Source organism: Amblyomma mixtum, chromosome 10 (genome assembly GCF_055824585.1).
Source record: "Amblyomma mixtum isolate Tamu chromosome 10, ASM5582458v1, whole genome shotgun sequence".
Lineage (NCBI taxonomy): Eukaryota > Metazoa > Arthropoda > Arachnida > Ixodida > Ixodidae > Amblyomma > Amblyomma mixtum.
This window is the reverse complement of record NC_143021.1, coordinates 78,113,184-78,140,014: the sequence shown is the minus strand read 5'-3', so window position 1 is coordinate 78,140,014 and position 26,831 is coordinate 78,113,184. Positions and strand designations below refer to the sequence as shown.

Here is a 26,831-nt window from a genome sequence, read left to right as displayed (position 1 = left end):
CAACCAAGTCATGTTCATCAGTAACCACAGGACCAGCGTTTTGGCCGTGCAAGTGACTTACATCTGACTCAGCTTGATCTCCACTTGAACACTGTGTCTCAGCTGCCACGACAGAGGATTCAAAAGTATTCACTACCGCATATGCTTGCCCTAAGCTGTCCCCGAGTGGTGCAAATCTTATGTCTCGGAGCATGCTGCCGCCTCTAAGTCTTCTGCGACTTGCTGCAAACACCGCACGCTGCCCGCCTTCGACAGATAAAGCTCTCGGCGACGTTTCGCCCTCAAGAACCGCTCCATGATGAGGTCTTACCTTCCGACGTTTAGATCAGGTGGTGTTGTCACGGTGAAAAGCCAAGACACGGCACTGCAGCAACAACCAATGCCACTATGCCAGCTACGCCGCTGCTACGAGAGCATGAGACTGAAAAGCGCGGGAAGAGCATCGCGTCGCAGATTCAGTCGTTGTGACTGACACCGCGCTTTCGTAGATGTTCTGTCAAAAATATGTTCGCGAGGAAGAAACAATACAATAAATGTGTTATTTTATTCATTTGTTTTAAATTATGCAAGTCAAAATTTACATTGCTTCACTACGTCTAGATAAAAAAAACAATTGCTTGCCAGTTTCAATAAAACAACGAAACCGAAACTTTTGAGTGTCAGTTTCGTTTGATGTCAGAATTACGGGACTTTCCTTTTATCTCTCGATGAAACTGCACTCGTCCGACAATTATTTAAATGCTCAGCATTAAAACGAAATTGATGCCGCAGCATTGCACCTTCATATTGCTTACGCATTACATTTCACCGATTGATAAATTAGGCTCAACATGCATGCAGTCATGCGCGCAGTGTATTCGTAAAAAAAAAATATTGGGATAATATGAAACGTACTTCGATCGAGCGTTTCGACCGCAATTTCCACGCGCCTACTGCGCGTGCGTCTGGCATATACGTCACCGGCCAAGCCAGTGGGTAGCCGACCATGGCCCTAGATGGTCCGCGTGTGGTTGCCCGAGCATTGGGTGCCGACTAATTCCCTATCATTTGCCGGTAGTTGGCAGAACGTTTTTGGCCAACTATTAACCAGCCCAATTGGCAGCCAACCACGGCCCGACTAGGGGCCGCCATTGGTTGGCCGAGGATACCGGCTGCCGAGCACTGTCCAATTGCTTACCGATGGTCGGCCGTCGGCCAATTTCACTTGGGGATGCAGCGATGATATCCGCCAAGCGTAGCTCCTCTGGTCGCACATTCAGCGGGGACGAGCAGCTGACGGGTGGCAGGTGGCAAAAGCCGCTGCAGTTTCCGGCGCAACGGCACTGCGCACACTCATGACGCCCAGGCTGACAAGCATGCCAGAGTCGGCAGCAGCAGGCTGGCAAACGTAAGGAAGGTCGCCTGCATCGCAAAGGTAAGTGGATTAGATGGCTGCACCATAGTGCAGTCACTCAAGCCAGCTCTACCGCTTCTTTCGTTATGGCTATGAGGGACACCATACTGAAGGGCTCCGGGAAGTTCAACCACCTGGGGTTCCTTAACGTGCGCTGACAATGCCCTGTACACGGGCCTCTAGGATTTCACCTCCATTGAAATTCGACCACCATTGCTGGGATGGAACCCGTGTCTCTGGGGTCAGCAGCCGAGCACCATAACCACTGGGGCGGCACACTCGGGGAACAGGGGAAACGAGTTGGCTCACAGTACAGCTCGAGGTTATGGCAGCCGAGCAATGAGCTGGGCTGAGTCCCCGAATTTCACGAGAGATGCCTTTATGTCCTTTGACGACACTACTCATTTTAAACTGGAAAGGAGGATATATCTGCTACCGGACAGGAAGCTCGACAAAAGGCAGGTGGTAATGTGGCGTAGGCACCAGACGCGAGCCTTCTTTAGCCCTTAGAAACTAGCACTCATGCACCCAGCGCAACACAATCCAACTTGCAAAGAATGCGACGCTACAGCCGGATATGACCACATTCTATGGAGCTGCAAAAAGGCGCCGCCACCAGCGGACCTCCTACCACCAGTCCCTTCTCTGCAGTGGTGGGAGGCTATACTGTCCGACTCAGACCCGCTGACGCAGGTACCGGCCACTGAGGGAGCTCACAAGGTCACCGAGAGCCACGGGCTCGAAGCCTTCTAGTATAGTGCCCCCACAGGGCTCGATGCTGACAATAAATGTTTCCCAATCCAATGTGAGCAAATGAGGACGTACTTCTTTTTCTCACCAGCAGGATTCAGTACACTAGAGGGACTAATTAGTTTTTGAAGAAATAAGCCACAACTATGCAAAATAAAAGGGATTACATGCGTGTCATCAGCTCAGTCTGCAACATACACTGACAAAACGTACTGCAGTATCAAGAATTGTAGAATGGTGCCAAAGCAAAGGAAGACAGATTGAGAAGGCCTTCCCAAAGTAAGCACTTTCTAGCCTCCCGGTCTACAAACTGCATGCTCGCAGTATGAAGTCCTACTAATACACTTAAGTGAAGATTCTTCCACACATAAAATAAATTGAAGTAACGCATTTGCACAGCCTAGGGTGGATGGGTGCATCTTGAAAGAAAACTGCAAAAACTGATTAATGACAAGAGGAGAATCACAGGGGAGTCTATTCTTTCTTCACAGTTTTCGTTCAAGATATAAAATAACAAAGGCCTTAACAGTCTTTGTATAGAAGTAAAAAAAATAATGACTTCTGAGTTAGCACTTTGTACAAACTGCATGAGAAATTCTCTTCATATTTATTAAATGTTAACTTATAGAAGAGTTTCATGGTCTCTCTACATTACGCTTATATATTGAAACCACGCACCATAAAAGACCTGCTTGCACTAGTTTCAATGACCTTAACATGCCACATTTGGCAATTTACTGATACTGTGTAACATTCAGGTGGCAATTAATTCTTCCTATACTAAGGTACAAATCGTGCGGATAATATGCTAGTAGCCTGCTCTCAAATTTTTACTCCCTGAATGGAAACCCCTCTGGACGTGTAAAGAAAAAAAAAACGAACCTGAAAAGCCAGATAAAAAGATTCCACCAGCTGAGATACAAGAACACACTTATAGCAATTACCAATACTATATCCAGAAACACGAACGATGGAAGAATAAAGAGGCAATAATGTACAGCATACTGGACAAACAAAACTACAGTCAAATGTTTACAGTGAAACAAATTTGTCTTCACCTGCATCAGCTCTCCCATTGCCTTAAGTTACAATCTGGCAATATATGACATCTCCGCCAAGGCGGAAAGAAACAGATCCACGGAAGAGTCTTAGCGGATCTGTCAGGATCCTCTGTGATGCTCAAAGAGATTAATTCCGGATTTCTCCAGCTGCACTCAGCCGCCCGTGCAGACTCTACTTACGATACACAGCTGTCAGGACCTCCGTGAAAGGGACTGCAGCGCCAACGAATCACCCCTGTCTCCATCTTGCGTGCAGCCACAAAAACGCCCGCTTGCACCATTTCACTGGAGAGCGTCCGCGTTGCGGTCTCGCTCTTCATGGATGGCCTCCTGCAGATGGCAAGAGCTGCGCTGTGCCATATGTCAGTGCACATTAAAGACCCCCAGGTAGCCGCAACTATTCCGGAGCCCTCCTCATCATCATCCCACCAAACTAAATGATAGCACAGAGTGAAAATATGCAAAGAAAAAAATGTCTCAAAAGGTGTGTACATGAATCCATTAATCTACATGAAAATAGGGGGTAGGGGCACGTCCTCGACTTTGACAGAACAAATCTTGCCACCAACTGTAAACACAGGATGCTTTGCTACTAATGCAAGAGACAGAAACCAAGCCAATGTATACAGAGAAAGGGGACCAATTAGCACTGTGATAAAATATGTGGGAGTTTTCAGACATGAGCAAAGCAATAAAGTGCACGTGCCTATGGTTATATTCACCTTAATTGCTCGAAATGCTCCACAAGACTGTTAAAGAAAGCCAAATGCTTCTTCACTGGCTGTGGTGATGCAGAGGCTACAGCATTCAGCTGCTTAGCATGAGTTGCAAGTGTTATCTGAGACGTAGCTAGCATTCTCATTTCATTGGTGACAAAAAGCAAAAATGTCCATGTGCTGAGAGACAGTGTTAAAGACCCCAGATTGGCGATATCACACTGTGACAGGTGTTCAGTGTGGCATTTCTTATGGCTACAACACAGCTTCAGGACATGAACTCCACAAAAAGGACTTTACACAACTGCGCATAGATCAAATGTGTTTCTTGAAAACAAGTGAACAAGGGAGGCTAGCTTCAGGGTTGTTGTCAGCATTTAGACAAGAGGACTTGTGTTCACCCACACGAAGACAAGTGTTCTTGTTGAAACATTGGCATTCCCAAGAACCTTAAGGCTCTTTCCTCCCTTGTTTACTTTGTGATGATCACAGCTAGTCATGCCATGCCAGATGAAAAGAATGTACGAGTGTTCTTCAAGCATTCTCCAGCACAACACGCAAAGCACACATGCAAACATATGAAGAGAGCAATATATCTGTAACGTAATAGCAACATGTGCAACTTACACAAGATACCCATCTTCTGGTTTCAATGAACCTGAAACTGCGCTGCGCTTGTTCTGCGCTTGTTGTGTTATCTTCTTGTCCTTGTCTTTTTGTGCGCAGTGCCCCCCTTGTATTCACCATGATTGACCGACTAGCCCAACAACGTACGCTTTTGAACCTGAATATTTTGAAGACAGACAGATGAATTTATTTGAAAAAAAAACTACTGTGTAGCCAGCCTGGTGATTTATGCAAAATACAAGTATACAATTCTTTAACTCAGCAAGCTTCACGAAAATTTTCGACAAGCAATTGCTCTCGTTTTTACTATGGTGCATGTACTCCTTGAGCTGCCCCTATCAACCATTGCTCAATCAATATGTAGCGCTAGCAAAGCAGGACATTATACGAGGTATGACGCACGTACTTGCATCGCGATGTTCTGTACTGCACTCTCAGCACGCAGATGTCTTACTAATAGCCTTCTCAATTCTGCGCTTAATGACACACTCGGTAGATGCATGCTGCACTTCAGTTCGATGTCACGCTTGTCTCCCAACAGCGTAAGTATTGCACCACTCGTAAGTGACTAGATGCGACGACGCCAAGGGTGCACGGTGTCAGCCCACTTCCTTCGACGGAGCTTACATTTCAACAAAGTGCACAACTGCGCAGCACGTTTCGCTTGGCGTAGGCAGATGATGCGATCAAATGCTCACTTCAGAAACTGAACCGTCGTGCACGCGACTTGCAGCGTGAAACACCACACCTGACTTATGACACTCCACTGCCAAGCCACGGCCTTCTCAAAAACGCTACGACGACGCAGCGGACGCAACTAAGCACAACACATCCAGAAGTTTCTCTTCCGAGCGACGCGGCGCTAACCCAGCCGTGGCGACCCCTGCCCCGCGAAGCTCAGCAGAGAAGGAAGATTGTGAGGAGAGAGAAAATCGGAGGAGGAGAGACGAGCCAACTTCAGGTTGCCAGGCGGCTTCAGAAAAAGTGATGTCAGGTCCGCCGCATGCCCTTTCCCACACACCCTGTCCCTTAATCCGAATAAATGTTTCCACCACCACCGGGTGCGCCCGGGCGGGAAACATTACGGGCGTGGGCAACATTGGGCGTGGCCGGCGCTGCAGCGGCTAGCAAAGAAAAACAAGGTGTTGTAAAACATGTACGAAAGCTTCAGAGGTAGCATTTGTGCACGCGTTATAAAAGATCTGTACACACGATCCCTTTGAATAAGGCTTTTACTTACAGTCTAATATATTTACGCAAATAAAAATGTTCTTTCACAAAATTGTCAACAAAGTAGGGCCACATTGCGTGTTTGAGAATGTGGCATTTTCGCAAAGCTGTCCGTTTCGGGCGATACACGTAACACTTCTTCAGCCGAGGTTGCATCAATATACTTTTCTGTCATGGTGCATAGTTTGATTAGCCCATTGAGCACATTAGGTGCTCAAAGAAAAAACAAAAAAAGATCTGAGAGAGCGTTCTGCGGAGCGCTGCTATTGCCGACGCCGCGCTTAATTGATGGCTAAGCAGTGAGGGATTTGTTTGGCTTATTGTTGACGCTTAAACCTTTCGGCATGAGAGCTGTTCGGTTTCCCCAAAAATGCGTTGAATTCAAAGCTGTTACCGACGTGCAAGGCGTCGCGCTCTGTTCTGCTTCGTAGCGTGTTTGCGCACGAAGTACAACCAAAATAATGTAAACGGTAGGAGGCTTTCCACGCGTACACACTAAACAATTTCTCACCCTTAAGGGTGCAAAAAAGGGTGCGCCATAAATTTACACCCTATTTCACACCCTTTGAGCACCCTATTGAGCTGCAGCACCCCACGAGCAGGAAGCAAAGGGTGCATTTACCAGAAGGGTGTAAACGAGGGAGCAAGAAGGGTGCTACAACTAATGGGTGCTGAAGTGCTGAAAATGGTGTACATGGAAGTGAGTATATTTATTAATGTACACATAGATATAACCAAGATATAACCAAATATCTAAACGAATAACAAGGCGAGAAATACAGCCAATATCCTTTGTACAGAATACATATTTATTTGCCTTGCAAAATACTAGTTTGCTTTGTCATTCCTTATTGTTGAAAATGCATAGCGATTATGTGTACATATTACTCATGTAATTTATAGTAGCAGCAAATACAAGCGATAAATGTTTGCACAGTGAACAGTTCAACTTCTGCTTCCGATTTCATAGGTTCTCAAAATCTAACAAAGCTGACATCTGTCATTATTGCACGCAATGTCATTAGTGAAGTTTTGTGAATGACTCACAAAAACAGTTGTCACCTGAAAACTAGTAGGATGCAAGCAATTACAAGTGTGCATAACAAATGAAGTTAGACAATACAGTTCAATGTTGTAGTTTTGCTTAAGCAAGTCCTGTTGCATTAAGACTCAAAACAATGAATGGCGAGTGTTTACAACACTTCGGCCCTTGTGTTCCCGCATGTACAACGGCTCTATGTCAAACTCTGAAAATGAAGTCAGAACACTGTACTCTTCAACAGGACTGACAACATATACATGGAAATGCTCATCAAAACAGACAGTCTCGAGCAGTTTAGCCATAACCAATAACACCTTGTTCACATAAAATAGTTGACACACAAGTAAAAATTCTGGGAGACTATCTTCTGGAACACTTCTGACAAGGCAGCATCCTGCACTGTATGTCCTGCCATCAACAATCACAGATTTGACAACCAATGTGTTCGTGGATTCAAGGTTATTCTCAGTTATGAACTCTTTAACACAGCCAGGAAGATGCTCATACAGCACATTCTTCACGCCTATATTACGGGGAATATTGTCATCACCTGCAGCAAATAAAAAACTCTGCAAGAACTGATGCCTCATTGCAAGAGTGTGAGAGAGATTCTTCCAGTTCCGTATTTTTCTAGCAATATCTTTAAAATACTGGTGCTTGGCCTCGAACCGCATAGCCCATAGCAGGCTTAATGGTCCAAATTTCTCTATATATGAAGGGTAGTGTATAAGGTAGTGCATTTTACACGGAAGTGATGCTGATGGAAACAATTCCTTAAAGTCAAGACAAAAAAAATGAATCTTCCTTTGCAAGTAGGCAATATGTGAAGCAGGAATTTTGTGGCTCATGACGACATCAACAATTTCTCGGAGAAGTAGGTAAAGCTGCCAAACTGCACTGTCTGAAGGAACGCTATCCCCAACAAAAAAGGTTAGGTAGCGAAAGAGGCAAAATACTTGTGTTGCCGACCCCTTTAAAACTGCTTTTCCTTGAAGATATGGCTTAGCAATGGGCTCTGGTTTGTTGCGGATGTCATGTGGATCATAAACCCATTCTGAAATGCTTTTGTTCAAATCAGTGAGTGAAAAGAACCGTTTTTCAATTAATGAAGATATTATATGCCGCAGAGCAAATGGTAGGACCCCTTCATGAAGGTCATGCATTATATCTGGTGGAAGGTGTTGTGTCGGATCAAAGCCAGGGCACGAAAGAGCACATGGCGCCTTGACCCCATACAATGGCAGAGTCGGCAGCCCTGCGCTCAGCATACTCAAGTGGTGCTTGTGCCCTTGAGGTGAGCGAAGCACAAAATCATCTTCCAAATGTTTATAGTCAGTTTCGGTCCGCAGAGCCATGCAGTACCTACAAATTCTTCCTTGGCTGAATGTACATTTGAAGCCTCCAATTCTATGGCTAGATAAATTGTCACCAGTGAAAATGAAGACAGATCCCTTTACAAGGTTTCCATTCACAGTTATGCCGTGATTTGCTAGTGTCCTGATATCTGTGATGAATGGCTCAAGAATTTTAGAAAATCCATAAGTGGCTATGTGTTTATCTTTGACAAGTAGTATGAGGTAAATACCTGACAGTGCTGACCGCAACTTTGCATGAAAATGTAGCACTGAGAAGTAGACAGCTGTCATTTTATGCTTTCCCCTCTTGCTGCCCAGTGGGTTGCAGACTTCGAACTCATCGCTGTACAATTGCAAGCAAAGTTTACTTGTATTGCCTGCAAAATACTCATGGTTTTGAAAAGCACTTCCATCAAATACTGAATGCATAAAACCATCTGTACAGGAGTCAATGCTGAACTCATTTGGAAGTTCTGAACGTTCAAGAATGCACTTGAGCACTTCACAGAGAGGAACGTATTCCATGGTGTCACTTCCATGCAACACTACCGTACGGGATTCAACAAGTGGAAAATGCGCCTTCCAATAGGTTGTTCGGCCAGATTTTGTACGCAGCTGGTCAAGTTGATGCTCGCAAATTTCTTTTACGCTGATGGCTGCCCCGTCTTGAGGTTGTGTGTGCTGGTGGTCTGAAATGGTTTCCACGAAATCAATAATATCGTTGGCTAACTCATGCACAGTGGATTCAGGTAGCCGCCTTCCTTCCTTCCACTTGAAAAGTAGCTTTGCCTGTTGATAACCAAAGTCACTTGAACTGGAGTCATGCTGTTCAGCCTCCCCGTCTAAGGGTTCTTCATGATCTGGAGGCACGTCAGGTGCTGCATTTGTACCACTTCGTGCCATCGCCGCCTGCACAATGCCACGGGAGCATATTCCTCCCAAGCAAGAAGCATGTTTTCGGTATACATGCTTCTTGTAGGAAAAGAAGTGGCGAAACGTTTGCATGCAGCCACTCAAGCCACACACCCAATTTGTCTCATGGCCATGGGCAGTGCGCAGGTGCCTAAAGAGTGTCTTTAAGGAGAATTGGTGACAGGCACATCGTGGACAACGAAAGAAGCGGATTCCTGGCATCTGAAAAGACAAATGATTGGTTTAAAAAAAATTTTTCATGGCTTTTACTGCCCATCAAAAAGAGTTGTCAATGTAAACACCGGTCCGTTTTGTGGAATGGATTAGAAATCTCCATGGAAGCAAATCATTTTCATGGATGAATTTATGGTGTTGCAATACAAAAAGAATTCTGTTATCAGCTGAAATTGTTTTTGGAACCATGAGCAAGCCGCTGTGTGCGAGTGCTAATCACATCTTCATTTTTGTAAATGCCTCATAGAGCAAAAAAAGACAAGCAAACATTTCCCGCGACATTCGCTGAATAAGGAGGCTATGTGCTGAGCTCCTACCAACAGCACGTGATTATCTTTTCTTCTACCTTCCAAGCAATTATTTTTGAGGTGCAAAATTATTACACCACATATTTCCATTCACCAAAACAAAAATTAAGAAAAACATCTGGCTATGTTTTCCTTAGTTGCAATAATAGCCAACTTCCTTTATATGCATGTAGTAATAGTCTGCTGACAAAATTCACAGCTGTCATACAAATAACCAAACTGTGCACAACATGACTGAGGTAACACTCAACCTCACATGAGCATTGTATGCTAGCACATGAACACAAAAATAAAATTAACAGAACATGCATAATTTACATTTCTGTTTGCTTTTTTCCATGCTGCAATATAGCAAAATGCTTTACTTACTACCCTATTTACTTGCATACAGGCAGACCTGACTTTTTCTTTTTTTCTTAACTCGCACTGTTGAAACTCTCTTGTTCAGCCAAACTGGCTACAAACATGGAAACGGAAAGGTGGGACCCTCAGTGAAGCTCCTCCATGAATTTTCAGGCTGCTATCAATCAGGTTGGTTGGTGGTTTTTTGAGGAAAGGTAGCAGTATCTGTCTTGCATATCTCGGTGGACACCTGAACCGCACTGTACGGGAAGGGAGGAAGGAGGGACTGAAAAAGGAAAGGTGTCGTAATGGAGGTCTAAATAATTTCGACCACCTGGGGATCTTTAACGTGCACTGACATCGCACAGCACACGGGCGCCTTTTGCGTTTCGCCTCCATCGAGACGCTGCCCCCGCGGTCGGGTTCGAACCCGCGTACTCCAGCTCAGTAGCCAAGCGCCCTAACCACTGAGCCACCGCGGCATGCAGGTTGAAAGTCCCCGGTTCGGGCGACTGCCGCTTATCCCACAAAGCAGGCGGCACTTCCCTACTCTCGGCCTAACGGCAGCGGACAAGAAGGCGCTCGCTGAAGCGCGCTTTCGGGGCGTCGTTGGCGTCCTCGCGGGAAACGCGGAGTCGGGAGGGGGAAGGGGAGATGGGGGGGGGGTGTGGAACCACAGGCCATGGAAAGCAATAAACACCCACCTATAGCATGCCTCGCACGGTTGTGCTATTTATGACGATGATGAATGTGACCAAACTGACCAATATGCAAGTAAACACGGTAACTCTGCGGTCGTACGAAATGGCTTCAGCGCAAATAGGAGCAAAAGTTGACTTTCACGATGCTTACCTTAGTTGTATCCCTTCTAAGGCGGTACTGCTCGGATCGTCTTAGCTTTGCAAGTCCGCCTGCGCAGTTTGAGCCTTAATACACCGACGACACTGCCCAAGAGCAACGCACCAACCCATGATCGGCCTTTCGAGAACAAAAAGAACGCAAGCATGTAGGAAGGAAAACCCGGAAGAGGCCCTCGCCCTGGCCACGCTCGCTTTCGCAAGGCCTATTGGGAGTCTTAGTCCTCTCAGTAAAGACTCAAACTAGTTCCATAGTTCCCTATCAATTTTAAAACTTTTAAGTTGTTGCGACACCTATGGACGGATTTGTAAAACATTTAACGCAATTTGCCGCAAAAACTGCGCAGTTGTGTTTTTTATTCCAGCTATAGATGGCATAAACATCGGTGTAGTCGTAATATTTTCAAGTTTATTTAATTTGCTAATATTCTTTGCATGCTGTGTGTGAGAAGTTTCGCGACTACCTCTTGTTTTGCTACGGTCACATGGTGTTTTCTTCTTGGTGCCGTCGCCGCTGCAACAGGTTGCTGCATCTGTGAGAGCCTGCTGTTTGGAAGTGCGTGCAACCGCGTGTGTACGATTCTGCCCCGCGATGCCGCGTTGCCTAGTTAACGTACCTCACCTTGGTGCGGCAAGAACGTACACGCTTCAGGGCGACACCCTCAGCGCACTTAAAGACGCAGTGTGCGCGTGCCCGGTTCTGGGCGGCAAATTGGACCTGGCGTCATGCTCGTTCCAGGCAAGTGCACGTGTGTTCCTTTGCTTGTTTTCAGCTGCACTCTATATGGTGGCGGTGTATGGAGTTTAACGTCCCAGAGCGACCGAGTTTTTGAGGGACTCCATAGTGGAGGTCCGCGGACTGTTTCGACCACCTGTGGCTCATTTAACGCGCACTGACATCGCACAATACACGAGCCACTAGCATATCGCCTCCATCGAAATGCGACCGCCGCGGCAGAGATCGAGCTCGCGTCTTGTGGGTCAACAGCCGACTCAACAGCCATCGCGGTGGCAGCCGATAAGAGGCTTTTCGCCAGATGTTCGAATCCGGATGGTGTTTACATCGCTAAGAGAGGCGTGACATGGCATGTGAGGGCGAGAGCAATTTTGCAGTGGAATATATGTTTCGCGCCTGGTTCGCGTCGTGTTCCGCTTGGCAACTGCTGGCCGAGCTGTAGCTTTTACATTTGTTTGTGTAAGAGCACATGGCGCATTTTGTACTCTTCCTTCGTGTTCTTTTGCGCAACTTATGTGTAAGGATTCCATGCAGCAGTTATTATTTTTACTATGGCCTTACGAGAAGTGGCACTGCTGAGCTGTGCTATTATTTCTGGCGATGGTTGATGTTACTGTAAGTAACAGTAACAGTCGCGTTTCGGGCTTTGCGGCCGAAACCTATGTGCATGGACCTCAGGGCGACGGCGGCCAGCTACGAGGCGTTGCCGTCGAAGCGTTTTGTCCATGTCTTTCTTCTCGTAGCTTGTTTTCCCAGTCTTCCAAAATTGTCCTTTTCGCCCGGAGATGGTACTTATATGTAGTTTGACTAATCAGGCAGTCACTCTCGGACTGTACACGTTAGCCCTTTGTCATATAGCTGCTCCTCCTTGTTCTGGCTTTGTCTTAGCAGTCGCGCCGTGCAGCCTAGCTGTCATCGCTGCTGCCTTGCACAGTCCGCAATAGGCATAATATTCCATTTGCCACGGCTATGAAGCATAGCCGAGAAAAAAAAAAGAAAATAGATCTATGCTTGTCAGTAACAAGAGGCTAAAACACTTCTTGGGGGGCTACATGCTAGTACACACAAGAGTGAAATGCATTTCATGCCAGTACAAGCACTTCATCCACTGTGCTGATTTTTTTAGGGGTCGGTGGAGGATCGCTCACCATGCAAATGCATATTAGTGATTTTGCTCATATCAGAATAAATTTAGGGCACATTACTGGTATGTTTTCTAATCTGAATGCATAGCTCAGCGGTTGCACACTTGTAATTTGTTTTGCTGCACTAGGCAACGGAGGCAGTGACGGCAGTCCTCGCCGCACCAACTTGTCTTGCATGGAGTTTCCTGAGACTCGTGCACAGTATAAAAGCCAGTTGTTATTTGCCATTTCCAGATTTTGGACAAGACGTTTGACGAATACGTCAACCTTTCTGCTGAGGACAGTATCCCAGATTTGTCCAAAATTCAGCTACGTGCACATGTCAGTGAGCAGCAGTGTGCACCGACATCTTCAGAGGTAAATTGATTTAGTAGCTGTGTAGTCAATGAAATCACAACTCAGTTTCGAATTGATGAATGAGCTATTGGATTTTTCTTGCAGCCCACTGTGTCTGACAGGACTCTGGCCAGTGGCGGAGATGAGCACGGAAACAGGACTCTGGCCAGTGGCGGAGATGACCACGAAAATGGCCTTGATGTGTCGTTCAATCTGTAAGTGCATTGAATTGAGTGGTACAGTACAATCTCAATAATGAGCCTCACAGGATCGCAAAATATTTGTTTTGCCTTTTAACCGTGTTGTAAAGAAAAATTTATTAAGTGTATAAAGGCAGAGAAGTCGGCCTGATGGACATATCTATATATTAACCTGCTACTCTGTGCTGGAGAGGGGAGGAGGAAAAGAGAGTTCAGAAACAAATGAACAATACACTGTAGCATGGGAAGTGAAACTACACCTATCCGCTATGGCTAACGCCATTGTCTGCTGCCCACTTTATCGGTGCTTGCAGTGTGCACTCTTCAACTAGCAGTCATGGCGGTGCTGATGTCAGGATAATGCTTATTGCTCACTGGCGCATTCACCGCTCCCATGTTTATATTGCCACAGTTTCAAGTAAGACTTCTCTACACCTCAGATTTTAAAATTCATACACACTACACTTGTGGTATGAACTTTTACGATTTCGAATCATATCGAAATTTGTTACAGATGTGATTGTGTTACCAAGATTCTGCTTGGATGTAATTCTGCTTTCCTCATCATAACACTGGCTTTGAACATTAACATTTTTAGAGTCCAAGCGTCATAAATATTCTGAAGCACAACACGCTTAACATAGGCATCCAGTATGGCCTTTTGTTGCATTTAGAATAGTGGCTAACCTTAGAATCCTATCCAACAAATCCATGAGAATGTTCATTACTGATCTTATGCATTTCAATGCCTCCTAATGTATATACTAAACTAGTTCTGGAACCTTGACAGTGAATTTAGTGCTGGGATTCGCTGGCACAGACATTATGTTACTCAATCTTACACAGAAGGCGCACAATTAGGGTGCAGTAGTAGAGCCAATGTGAATATTTTTTCTCTGCAAGCCCGTTGGTGATGGAAGGCACAGATACTTTGTTCCTGTAGCAATCTGTTGAGAACTGAGCTCTAAACTGCAGCTTTCTTGTAGGCCTTCTCACTCGGATGACGATGGCCACAACTTCAAGTTGCCATCTCTTGGAGGCCTCCATGAGAGCATCACCAATGGCAGCCCACTTTCTTCGGCAGCTTTCAAAAAAATTGTCAGTTTGCTGTTCTCAGAAATGAAGAAAAGCACACTGTAAGTAAATTACCCTCGAGTTTTGGCAACTGTGAGGTTTCCAATCACTGCTGAGTTAAGATCAATGGGAACGAAATGATATATTTTGCAAAATTCTTGCTATCATAAGTAATGTGCACAAGTGTAGCCACCAGGTTTCTAAATTTCTTTCTGTTCTTTGGGAGAATGAGTAAAACCTCGATAACTACAGGTTCGGTAGTTTAAAAACTGGGGTAATTCATAAAAAATTTTCATGATCTTGTAATTAGTAGCCAAATTTTTCGGGCTAATTTGTGCTAGAGTACGCACTGTCTCGGCAAATTCAGAGATGTGGACTGTGAAAACACGCTTATGCAAATATTTTATGGGGTCGGTGCATTAGAGGTAAAGCCATAAACTATCTTTGTGGGCTACAGTAACGTTAATTTTGTCAATATTTTTCAGGTTCCCAACTCGTAATTTCTACACAGCAGTCACTTCACAGTTGCTTCAGAAATATCCACAACTGAGAGACGTCGTTGGGAGTGGAGCTGTAAGTATATTGTGATTTTACTGGTGGCAGCCTCTTGTGAGCATTCTAGATAGTGTGATTCTGGGAATATTCCTTATGATAGCTTAAAATATACAGTAGCAGCATTATTATTTAGTTGGCATTTTTCAGTGGACTGAAATTGCAACATGTTTGCGGCTTGTCGTATTCATATTCCATCACAGTGAAGAGCCCCTCCCATTCTGCAGTGTTGGCAGCCAAACTGCATTGAAGCACATTTGACCTGCCTTCCTTTTTTCACTTGTCATTATCATGTGTGCTGTTCTTGTAACTACAGCTGCACTTGCTTCTGATGAATGCCAGTTTCGGCTAGCTGGTTCACTAAACAAAGGTAAAGCAGCACAAAAGCACAGACAACAGAAGCGAGATAAACATGCAGTGACTACTAATAACCGAAGTTGGTTTTATTTGCATGCACAATAAATACCGATCAGAAAGAGCTAAGATTATAGACACCACAAGGTCTGAGGATGGGAGACAATTTCTGAGACGAAGGAGCTTAAGAGTTCAGATAAAGCTGTTCCTTCTTCAAGAGTGATCGAAGGCGTGCTGACGGAGGTCTCTCCTCTTGTGTGGATGATGAAAGTTCCATAGATTTTTTGGTTGTTTTCTCTTGATATCTTCTTAAGATGCATGCATGTCTGATGAAGCGTCAGTCTGCAGTTTTTATAGCGTTTGCAGTGTATAAAAAGAATGCTTCCTTTGCCACTGCTCAGCAAAGTTGCATGCTCTAATTCGTATTGAATATTTGATTCGGCGTATTCCTTTGTGATAAATGTCTGAATTTGAACTCAGTGGGTAATATTTTATTGCTCATAAAATTTTCAGGACTCCTGGAAGGTAGCCCTGCGCTACAGGTTTAAAAATCAACGAAGGGTTCTCCCTAGTGATGGTAGAATAGGAGAGAACCGCACAAAGTTTGCAGCTCAAAGAAAATTCAGCGAGTCAGCAGCTACAATGGAGCTTGAGCGGCACAAAGTTCAAAAGCTGGTGAGGGGCATTCTGCAGTAAAATACTTTTTCATTTCAATTTTATTAAAAAGGATGATGTGTAGCTAGCTAATAAAGAGCACAATTTTAATTCGCTAATGCTTATTTACATTTTTCTGTGATCACATGTGCTCAGAATGTTAGTGTTTATTTTTGGGCTCTGTAGTGTTGTGATTTGGTGTTAAAATATTTTGGATGCATTGATTTGATATTGAAATATTTTGGATCAGTTTAATTAGGCCAGGCTAAGAACCATAAATCAAAAACAGCAAAAAGGTAACAAAAATCAAGGCTACCCTTATAATGGGGCCTTGGGGCACTAATAAAGTTGTTTGAAGTTCAGCCACAGTCCTTTGTGGGTTGGCTGCCAGTCAGCAGGTGGGAACAAGGTCAAGTGTTAAGGCAACTATTCGGCTTTTTTCGTGACCCATGCAATTCTAGTTGGTCGTCAGTTTGTGAAGATGGATGTATCGCATAAAAGCGCAGTACATGAGACCAGCTTTTAGACAATACTGCTCAAACATTAGTATATGTTTATATGCATTGCATACGTATATTCATGCCACAGTTGGTTATGTTGCTGTTTTTTCTTTCAGGCTGCTGCAATCGCTAATATTTCTGGGGAGGACGAAATCAGCTTCGGCATGCACACCGAGTGGCTTCTGTCTGAGTGCCGAAAAGCCTCCCCAGATGAAGTGCAAATACAGGAAAGGATGGCACTCACTTCCCGCCACAGGATTTCTGAGCTTGCAACGAATACAGTGCAAGAAGCCAGGGAGAAATACCCTTACTTAATGAACTTTGAAAGGGTAAGTCAACTCTTGCTACTATATTTGAGAGACAGCATTTACATTATGTTAGGCTGCTTCTTAGGTGAGGCAGCATTTGTTGAAATAGTAATATAGGTTCTGTGACTGGTCAAAAAACAAATTTTTGATGCACACTAAACGTGAGTGCTTGAATAAAACTTGAAAAATTGAAGAAAAATGGCAAATTTCGAAGCTGAATTTTCTGCACAGTAGCATCTCACACTATATGCACTATAAAATTTTGTCTAAATGAGCTGTTTGGGAATCTGCTATCCACATTGTGGCTATGTCTTTGTAGCAAGTGACTGCTGACGTCAGTCATGTGTCGGCTACTCCTGAATCCAACGTTATCTGTGCTGTGAAAAAAAAAAAAACTGGTCACAGTTCGGTAATGTGCACACTGAGCTGCTCTACGGGGGGAATGCATACAAAGCGTTGTGTACCTACATGCTCTCGAACCTTAATGCAAGAAAAGGTGCATGAGCATTTTTTTCCCTAGCGATGACGTCATAGTGATGCAATAATTTTGTTACTGCTACACTTCTGCTAGCACTTCTACTACACTTCTACTAGCAGTTCCTGCATTTAGCTGTTGTGTGTTTCATAAGCCAGGGCTCACTGCGTTACCTCCAGTGGGGGACGCACTATGGGTAATTTATGCTGATGTCACACATTCAGGCGACTAAGTAGTAATCACCGGGCAGGTACTAACAACATAGTAAGCAAGAACCACCACGCAGGTGGTAATCAGGTTGTAAGCTTGGACGGTAACAGGTGGGGTGGGGGTTGTAGCCCATGAAGGAAGACACACCCTACACTCCTCAGCGTGGCAACGTTTTAAGATGCAAAACCAAGTGAAACAAAACGAAGTATATCAATAAAAGCAGCTCGAACTACCACGCTGTTTTGACTTCGCCTAGCCGAGGAAATGACTGCCATTTTTTAATGTGAAAGCATTTCTTGGCTCATGACGCGGTGTTCTGTGCGTCAAGTGTGTGAACAGAAAGTGCGCACTCCTAGTAGGAGAGCAACATGGGTCGCATGATCCGTATGGGTGCTTGTGGCAGGCAGAGCTACTTGCCAATGCATTGGAGCTTCGCTTAACTGCTGCACCACTGCACTGGCAGTGGCATGAGCTCTTACCGGCGTCTGTGAACGTTCAGTAGAGGATGACTAATTCTGCATATAGTATGGGGATTGGCCCATGGAGGAGCTCTGAATGGTGTGCGGTTTGGTGGCCACTGCGAACTAAATTGCACAAACACACCAACAGAAACAGCAGTAGTGCACATTGCTTTTGCATTTGTCCACTAAAGCAGACTTCAGTGCCCCCGGTATACTCTTTTGATTATGAGATTGAATGTTCTCAAGCAAGTCAGGGCTTTGAAGTACGCGGTATTGGAGGGCTCCGAATTAATTTAGGTCATCTGCGATCCCATAGCAGACGGACATTTTTACATTTCGCTTCCAGTGAAATACAATCACAGTGGCCGGGGTCGAACTGCCGACCTTGGAATCAGCAGCCGAACGTTAGTCACTGAAATGTCATGCTGGGTAGACTGATGCTGTGCTTTGCATCAACTGCTTTCTATGCATTGCCACTAACTTTTCCTGAAAAGGATTTGCAGTAGCTTTGCTCTGGTGCCAACAAAATTCTTTACTTATTTCTGATTTGCAAGATAAGTTTGTTGAATGAAAATGTGCTTTATCGTTTTTTTTTTCCAAATGTTGCATTCTTCTGGGGAAGAAAACAAAAAATTGCCTTTTTCCTAGCTTTCAAAATTTCTTGAGATTTGACATCTCTTCTACGAACTCATGTTTTTTGTAGTACAAAAAACGGTCAGCTACTGCTTCCAAAGCATTGATGTAGAGAAAAAGGTAGTGCTCAAATGCATTTCGGCAGAAGACTCATTTGCTGTGTCATGAAGGCTGTGCTTGTGCCAAGATTAAACTGTGAGCACCATAACTTTTGGTTTTCTTTCGTGTGTGAATCAAAGTTTTCAGGCCCAAGTACACCTCCAGAAATAAGGTTGTGTTAGTATTTTGTGTGGTCAGAGTGCTTGTTTGAACTGCACATTTGTCAGTTCCTTGCCTTATATTCAGTTGATGCCATTATAAAGTAAAATCACTGCTTTGTATGTGTTGGGGTCTTGTTGTAAAGCACTTATATTTTTTTTCAGTTTTGCAGCGACTTTCAGAAACTGACGAAGGTCAACCCTTCTGCAACGATAGCAGAAGGAATCAACAAAGTTGTGAAATTAGCACATATGCAGCTGATTGCTTGCGAAGCTACCAACATGGAATCTCTCCGAAGTGCTACAGAGATGGCACCAGAGAGGCTGCGAACGCGACGTGAGTAGTGTTACAAAGGCTTTATTGGTATATTTAAGACGTACACTCTCTAGCAAATTATTTTTGCAGGGTTTCATCTTATAGGCATAGCAGTAGAGTTCATCCATGTTTAAAGGTTTGGTTCTTTCGATGTTTGCAACTCGTGTCTGGTCCTGAATGGAAAGAATTTGATGGCATGTTGCTTGGTGTACGGAACAGAAATAAACTGTTGTAATATAGCAGAGTTACATGTGTAATAAGGAACGTTTTGCACTGTGTCAAGCACTAGACAATACCTGAAGACCCGTTAGAATAGCCTTCAAGATGCAGCAGACATAAATAATATACTGTTAACCTAGCAGCAATGTTCCGTTACTTGTGGGCACAGGTTACAGAGCAAATCACTTTCTAAACAGCCGTTGTCACATAATTAGGAAACTTTAGGAAGATACTAAAAAAATGCATTGAAGTGTTGCCTATAAATGTTTTGCTTTTGCAGACATCCTAACAGTTGCAGTTTTGCGCATACTGTCTGCAAATGTGAAAGAGGCGAACGGGCTCTCAGCTTTGTTTGTGCGAGAGGAGGTAAGTTTCTTGATTTTGTGCAGCTATAATGCATCTGTAGAACTAATGGGCTTTACTGAAAGCATTGGTTTAAGACGTTGCTGAGCTTTGCTGTGATGCAATGAACAGAGGAAGCTTAATATCAATGTAGTTACTTTAGTGTAATGGTGTTATTTTGGTTAGCAAATGTATTATAAATAAATAAAGGTAATGAAGTTGTCATCTAATAATTGTGAGTGCTGCTGGTTAGAGTCCAAAAATTAACGTTGCACATAAAACAAAATTGCATGTGTAAATGTAAGAGAAGCCATTTTGTACTGTTAACATTCTTTGTATCGTACTGAAAAAATGTATAACGTACAGATAACTTTACGAAGGGGGTGACTTAAGCATGGAGAGATGGGATTGAATTAATCTCTTGTGGCCTGTTTCTAACAATGAAATATTTCTTGCCATCACAGTACTTGAGCGTTCCTGCAACGCCGTGCATAGTTTTTACGGGACGGCAAATTGAAGAGGCGGAATTTCTTCACATCAAGGTGGACAGAGAAAAACTGTTTACTGTAAAGAACGCAGAGGAGGGGCTGGGGGCTGTTCTGTCGGCCTACTGGCTTTTTAATGTCCAGTACAACCGGAAGTTGTTCAACACCCTTGTGGTGTTAGAGCGTCTTTTTCTTGGCCTCACATTGAGCACACCAAGGGTGGTGGCAACGAAATTTCTTAATAAAGTTGCAAAAAGTGTGTAATTAATAGGGCCCGGAAATTTAGGCATTAAAGATCCTCGCAAATAGGCAGGCATCTAGGCTCTAAAAAATATTGAAATAGGCGCTATAAAGCAAAAATAGGCGCTTTTAATAATACTTTTTTATTTATTAGTACAGGATTTGTCAGTCAAGCACGGAGCGTACGCTGTCCTCAATTGAATCGCGCAACAATAAAGCACATTCTCAGATTTTCAACTTGAAGCTCCTTCGGTTTTCGCTAAGCATAGCTTTGTTGTTTAAAAAACTACTTTCGACGTCACATGAAGTTAGTGGGGTGAACCTAAAACATAAGAGTTCACAGGGGCTCAGGCGTTCAGGTGATGTGGCCATATCGTCTCCGCCTAGAAGGTCTCTGATTTGCGAAATTGTTTCCAGGTGTGTTTTTTTCTACCAGTTGTTGCATCTTCGTAGAATAGTTTGGTTTATGGTTTATGGGGCTTAACGTCCCAAAGCGACTGAGGCTATGAGAGACGCCGTAGTGAAGGGCTCCGGAAATTTCGACCACCTGGGGTTCTTTAACGTGCACTGACATCGCACAGTACACGGGCCTCGAATTTCTCCTCCAAAGAAATTCAACCGCCGCAGCCGGGATCGAACCCGCGTCTTTCAGGTCAGCAGCCGAGCACCATAGCCACTGAGTCACCACGGCGGCTTCTTCGTAGAATAGTAGCGCCTTTTCCTTCCAGTTTTCGAAGTGCTGCCTGTACTTCGACTGCCTTCAATGATTCATCTACTGAGAATCCGGCCTTTTCCAACGTTGTCATCCTTTCTGTAAGCGTTTAGAAGTTTGCACTGATGTGTGTCAGGTCACTTTCCACGCTCGCCTCCTGGAACATAGCTGTTGTTTTAATCACACGCGCAGCGTCATCCTTGATTTCCTAAAAGACAGAACAGACCACTTAAGAGTGCCGTGTCTATTATACTGCTGCGTCTATCCATGTTCCCCATTGAGTCAAAACAGGCTTTGGCAGCAGAGGAATGTCGGGTGCTGTGGTGCTAAAAACAGCAATTGTTTTGTGCTAGATAACAACTCGTCTACTTGGGGAAAAGAGAGTCGGATACATTCGGCCACACGATGCATTTCATAGACATCGCAGGCCAGGTGAACCATCTTGCAGCATAAAAGTGTCAGTCCCATTCCTGCCTTGCACATGTAGTATGCACCATCCGTAACGAACAAAGGTATCATCTCATACTGAATATTTCCTGGCCATAGAGGCTCCAGACATGAAGTGAAAAAACGCGCTGTCGTCGAATGGCTGAAATTTTCAAGAACATCTGAGTTGAGCAGGATTGCTCGTCTGGATTTCTCTGGGCTCAGTGTTCTGACGATGAAGGTGGCCACATACCATCCGCTAGCGTCTGCGGTTTCGTCGACTGACACACAATTTCATCTCTGATTTTGGCGGGAGTATCCTCGTAGCACTCTTTCACGTATCTCTTACGAAGCGTTGATTCATCTGCAACATGCTGCTTCGTGTACTTTTCCACAAAAATCCGAAAACCACTGTTAGTTTCCATTACAGGACATCTGCCTCCAAAAATGCTTGACACAACTCTGTGGCAAATGACGATTCCTTTGCTGCCGAACTACTGCTGAAAGCCTATGCCAGTAGGAGCTGCGATGTCCCCTCCGTCGTTCTCTTCAGGTTTGCAATATGCTTGTTGGTAGCGACGTGTTGCGCTACATGGCATCGCTTCCCTCTTGGTACTGAAGCTTCTCACCCTTTGCAGAACGGCAGAGTTCCATCAGTTTAAAAAGCATTTTCAAACTGCGAAACCCAGTGCCTGCAACGAGCGCCTCTCGATACCTTTTCTTTCGGCATGTCAATATGAAATGAAATGGAGAGCGCTGATGAAGCAAAGTTTGTGAGGCCACTCAAGTCAATGTCGCATGTTTTGGAAGCGTAGGCAGAGAAGTGGCCCTTCCTTGTGGAGGAGTAGGCGGTCGAGAGTCCACCGAGTGCCGAGCGAGCAGTGAGCGCACGAGTGTGCTAGTCTTGTGCGCGCTGAGGCTACGGTTGCCGGCTAGACGGCGCCGGTTCGGGTGTCGGGTTACACTCAAGCAGATATACAACCTGCTTAGTTGCGCCAGTTACACTTCGAGAAAAAGGTTTGGCTAGACCTGCCCCTCTTGTGCGTGCATCGGTGCGTGCCTTTCACTGTACTTAGAAAGATGTCTAAAAATTTACTTAGAAAGATGTCTAAAAAAATTGAAGAACGGCACCTAGGACCGAAATGCCGGATTTAGGCATTTATAGGCAACAAGTACGGTCAAATCGGTATTATTTCTTAAAAAATGCCAAAAAGGCAGGCAAATGTCTTTTTTCCCCAAAACGGTTTCGGAATGGAACAAGCTGCCTGAGGAAGTAGTGTCCATATTATCAAATGATTCATTTTCTTCCATGCTGTGACATTTTTTTGTGTATAATAATTCCGTGTTCTTTCTATCTCATTGTTATCTTTTTTTTTGTAACCACCTGCACGCGGTGGCATTTGTGTACTTTTTCTTCCACCCCCCCACTGTAATGCCAGCCAATGGCGCTGTGGGTATGATGATAAATAAATAAATAAATAAATAAATAAATAAATAAATAAATAAGTGCTAAAATCCCCCATTTAGGCATTTATAGGCATGTTAAGCCAAATACCTAAAGTTCCGGGCCCTAGTATAGTCGAGGTGACGTGTATTTTTCTTCAGTGTACGTAGTATCATTGTGTGAAGTGTTTTTTGGTGTTTTTAATAAATTTGCTCTGTTGTGCCAAAACTGTAGCCTCATGTGCACTCACTCATCTCCACTCTGATATGCATATATACAAGGCTCCCGGGCCGCACATGCCCCAAATGAGGAAAATGTGGCCCAATGCTGCATGATGTGTATTATCTGCCTTTGTCAAGGGAGTATATGTTACCTTTGAAGTGGTCAGCATTGTTTGCCATAATAAATTTTTCCTTGCAGGCATGTCTGGATGGTGACCAAGCATATCCAGCACATGCATGTGCGCATGGAGGGGCCATCGATTGATGCACCGCATGCATGATCCAAAAAACTGGGTAGCTATAGAACATCATACAATGCATCGCAGTTGCCAGCAGTGGCCTGACAACCAGCACTGTCTGCAGATTCGACCGTTCTACACATATGGGCACATTTGCTCTCGTGCATCAATCCTAGCCTTTTGCTTGTTCGGTGAATCAATGCGGAGCACCCTTCCAACACCCATTTTGAAGGGTGTTATGGCTAAAATAGCACCCTTTAGTAAGGGTGCAACCTTTACACCCTTTAAAATTTCATGCTGTGCACCCTTTCTTAAGGGTGCTGATGTCTGCACCCTTTCTCAGCACCCTTTTTCAAGCACCCAATTGGGGTCAAAGGGTGTTCGTCTGGGGACAAACTGATTTGCACCCTTAAGGGTGAGAAACTGTTTAGTGTGCATGCAGTGCGATGTGTTGAGACGCGCTGTGCACACGGTTGCATGTATGGATAGTCTGCTAGCCCACTGGCAGCTTTTACGCGCTTTGAGGCAGCTAAATCGTTTGCTAAACTATGCAAGCTCAGCCTTCGTGGTGCAGCAAAAAAAAAAAACCATATATCATGACCAACGCGTTAAACTAGTTCCGCGCACACAGCCGACTGCCGTGCATATGCAAAACAGCCAGCCCACGCTGGCAATATTATAACCACGAGAAAACACTCGTACCTGGATGCGTTCATACACGGAACGCGGTGATCTGAGTCACAAAAAATAACTGCTGCCAGTGCTTCTCAATGTTTATCAAGATATGAGACGAGCTGTGCATTTGATAATGCACGGAATTATAATTTCCGATTTCTAATAACGCGTGCAAAAAGCACATACATGCCACAATATTCAAGCATGAAATGCTTTTAGCTCCCGTTGTCGGCAGTGTGGTGATAGTCACGCCAAGACCGAGAGCCAACATTCGGGCACTGAATTCCACTCATCCGGGCACTGAAACGAGAACATCCGGGCACCGTACGAGATTTAACGAGACTCTCTAAGCCCTCCTACAGGACCGGCATACAAGCGCCGGTAGCTTCGCGCCGAACGGGTGGTGGCGTTCCTCCCTTCCTGTATGGTGCGGTTCGGGTGTCCACCGAGATGACAGAGAATTACTGCGCCATTTCCTTTCCTCAAAAAGCGTTTCGTTCAAAGGGCAACGCATCGTGCCGAACGGGTGGTGACGTTCCTCCCTTCCTGTACGGTGCGGTTCGGGTGTCCACCGCGATGACAGAGAATTACTGCTCCATTTCCTGTCCTCAAAAAACGTTGCGTTCCATCGCGCCGAACGGGTGGTGGCGTTCCTACCTTCCTTTAAGGTGCGGCTCGGGTGTCCACCGAGATGGCAGCGAATTACTGCGTAATTTTCTTTCCTCAAAAAGCGTCGCGTTCAAAGGACGAGGCATCACGCCGAACGGGTGGTGGCGTTCCGCGGACTGCCTGGCAGCGCTACAACACGCTGTCGCGTTCGACTCCTAAAGGCGAAGCTTAAGCGTCATTAATTAGCAGTTTATTAATATTTAGTCATTAATCAGTCATTACACACTAATCAGTAATTTGTCATTACTTCGTCATGAATTATGTGTGACGTAATCCAGTGGTAACATCACCAGTGCCACATACGCAAAGTGGTGCGGAAAACGCTTTCGCCTCTACGCACTTTAGACCAGAGCACTGCATGGGCCTCAATCTGAGGCCCAAGCCCGGCCCGGGCCCGCGACCTGAAGCCCGAGCCCGGCCCAGGCCCGCAGCTTCAAGCCCGGGCCCGGCCCAGGCCCGCTAAATTATAGCTCTAGCGAGCCCGGCCCGGCCCGTGAATCCCGGAGTGGAGCCCAGCCCGGGCCCGACCCGGCCCGTTTCGCAGTATCACTTGAGGTATACCGCTTCCTCTGAGCAAGTAGACTGCTACTAGACTGATAAGAAACTGGCCACAAAGGTTCTGAAACCACAGTTTGGCTTGCAGAAAGTTGGTTCTTTTTAACCCAGAAGGAAGTGATTAAGAGTAGTGCTCTCCAGGCCCATCTTTTGGACAGTGATCTCGTGCAGGTGCCCAAAGATAAACACGGAAGTTCCGAGAGCCAAATAAAAAGGGCTGCGTACACGCGTGATGGACTACTTTGCATTCCTCCATGATTTTAATCAGTTATATTTTGCCACCCGCGAAGTATAAACATTAAAGCTGCCTAGCAAGCAGTGGGATGACATTTTTTTAGTGAAGGCGATCTCACAGGTTGAACTCATGGCCGAACTGGTCTCCTTTCAGCAGAAACGAAAAGCTAAAAGGCTTGAGTATTTCACGGTGCGCGTTTGAAGACTATAAACGTCCTAAACTAATATGCTCTTCCCGAATGAATTTTTAATAGTGTATAGGTATGTTTTGGGATGACGATCGATCAATGACCAATTAAGACCGGCTTAATTTTACTCTTACTGGTGGAGAAGATAGCGCGCGAACCACGTGATAACTTACATGAAAGAAGATAACGCGCGAACCCCGTGATAACAGAGGGCACGGCACCTGGCCTGGCGACAACATGCCTAAGCGGCCGTTACTGCTGTTGCAGGTTCTGCCATGGTTTTTCGCCAACGCTACATCTTTCTGCAGTCCGGACGGGGCACCGCTGTTCTTCACGCCTTATCAAGACTTTCGGATTGATGGCATCCAGCTCGTGGATCGTCTTTCGTCGACGACGGTGACGGTGACGTCAACAGTGGACCGGCTACAAAAGGAGCCAAGCATCGAGGGAGGCTTCAGAGGGCACGGCACCTGGCCTGGCGACAACATGCCTAAGCGGCCGTTACTGCTGTTGCAGGTTCGTTATTTGAATAATGCTAAAACTTTCAGAAGTGATGACCGCTTTTTGTTAGCCCTGCCGTGCCCTCGCAGTTTCCTGAATTTTTTGGTTGACTCTTGGTCTATGGTGTTGACACTGTTGGTTTCAGGAGATGTTGAAGAAAATCCTGGACCTAAAACCGCAGAAATGTTGCAATTAATCATTGATAATCAGGCTTCATCAGATGCTAAGATAGATGCATTAAGAGCTGAAATGACCGAAATGAACGTGAAATGCGAAAAACTGACCGCTACACTTAATGTGATTGCAGAATTGAACAAGCGAGTACAAACCCTAGAATCCCTTGTTCGTCATCAGGCGGATAAGTTGGTAGAGTATGAAAACAGAAGCCGATCCAATAATCTCTTAGTTTTTGGTATCGATGAGGACAAGGGTGAATCAGACCGCGACCTGAAACAAGCTGTTATTGATAATGTATTTAAAGGAACCTTGGGAGTAGAAGTGAACACGATCGACAAAATTCACCGTATTGGGAAGAAAAAAGACGGTAGTAATCGGCCGGTAATCATGCATTTTTATGATTCGCGAGAAAAACAGTCTGTGATGCAGAACTGCGGCAAGCTGAAAGGCAGCTCGATAAGCATTA

General features: G+C 45.0%; 2 protein-coding genes across 2 annotated transcripts; one reads left to right on the top strand and one right to left on the bottom strand.

Annotated features, from left to right (window-relative positions):
• Positions 1-1,255: 1,255 nt before the first annotated feature.
• Positions 1,256-10,982, bottom strand: LOC149326221 (uncharacterized). Its single transcript, XM_089564503.1, has 4 exons — positions 10,823-10,982; positions 7,776-9,308; positions 5,569-5,671; positions 1,256-1,401 (listed from the first exon to the last, which is right to left on the bottom strand). Exons 2-4 carry the CDS (start codon positions 9,306-9,308, stop codon positions 1,256-1,258), a joined length of 1,782 nt encoding a protein of 593 aa, XP_089420629.1. The 5' UTR covers positions 10,823-10,982.
• A 3,381-nt stretch (positions 10,983-14,363) lies between these two features.
• LOC149326220 (sterile alpha motif domain-containing protein 3-like) lies at positions 14,364-20,348 on the top strand. The gene is made up of 7 exons (XM_089563968.1): positions 14,364-14,380; positions 14,804-14,891; positions 15,738-15,899; positions 16,495-16,707; positions 18,888-19,059; positions 19,538-19,623; positions 20,064-20,348. Exons 1-7 carry the CDS (start codon positions 14,364-14,366, stop codon positions 20,346-20,348), a joined length of 1,023 nt encoding a protein of 340 aa, XP_089420094.1.
• Positions 20,349-26,831: the final 6,483 nt, after the last annotated feature.

Excerpts from the sequence above, each read along its gene's own strand:
- LOC149326221 (XM_089564503.1), bottom strand. The coding sequence starts at position 9,308 with ATGCCAGGAATCCGCTTCTTTCGTTGTCCACGATGTGCCTGTCACCAA. Across the intron at positions 5,672-7,775 it reads TAAAGGGGTCGGCAACACAA|CCGCTGCAGCGCCGGCCACG; the intron begins GTATTTTGCCTC and ends TTTCTTTGCTAG. Across the intron at positions 1,402-5,568 it reads TATTCGGATTAAGGGACAGG|GCGACCTTCCTTACGTTTGC; the intron begins GTGTGTGGGAAA and ends TTTGCGATGCAG.
- LOC149326220 (XM_089563968.1), top strand. Across the intron at positions 14,892-15,737 it reads ACGTCGTTGGGAGTGGAGCT|GACTCCTGGAAGGTAGCCCT; the intron begins GTAAGTATATTG and ends TAAAATTTTCAG. Across the intron at positions 19,060-19,537 it reads AGAGAGGCTGCGAACGCGAC|ACATCCTAACAGTTGCAGTT; the intron begins GTGAGTAGTGTT and ends TTGCTTTTGCAG.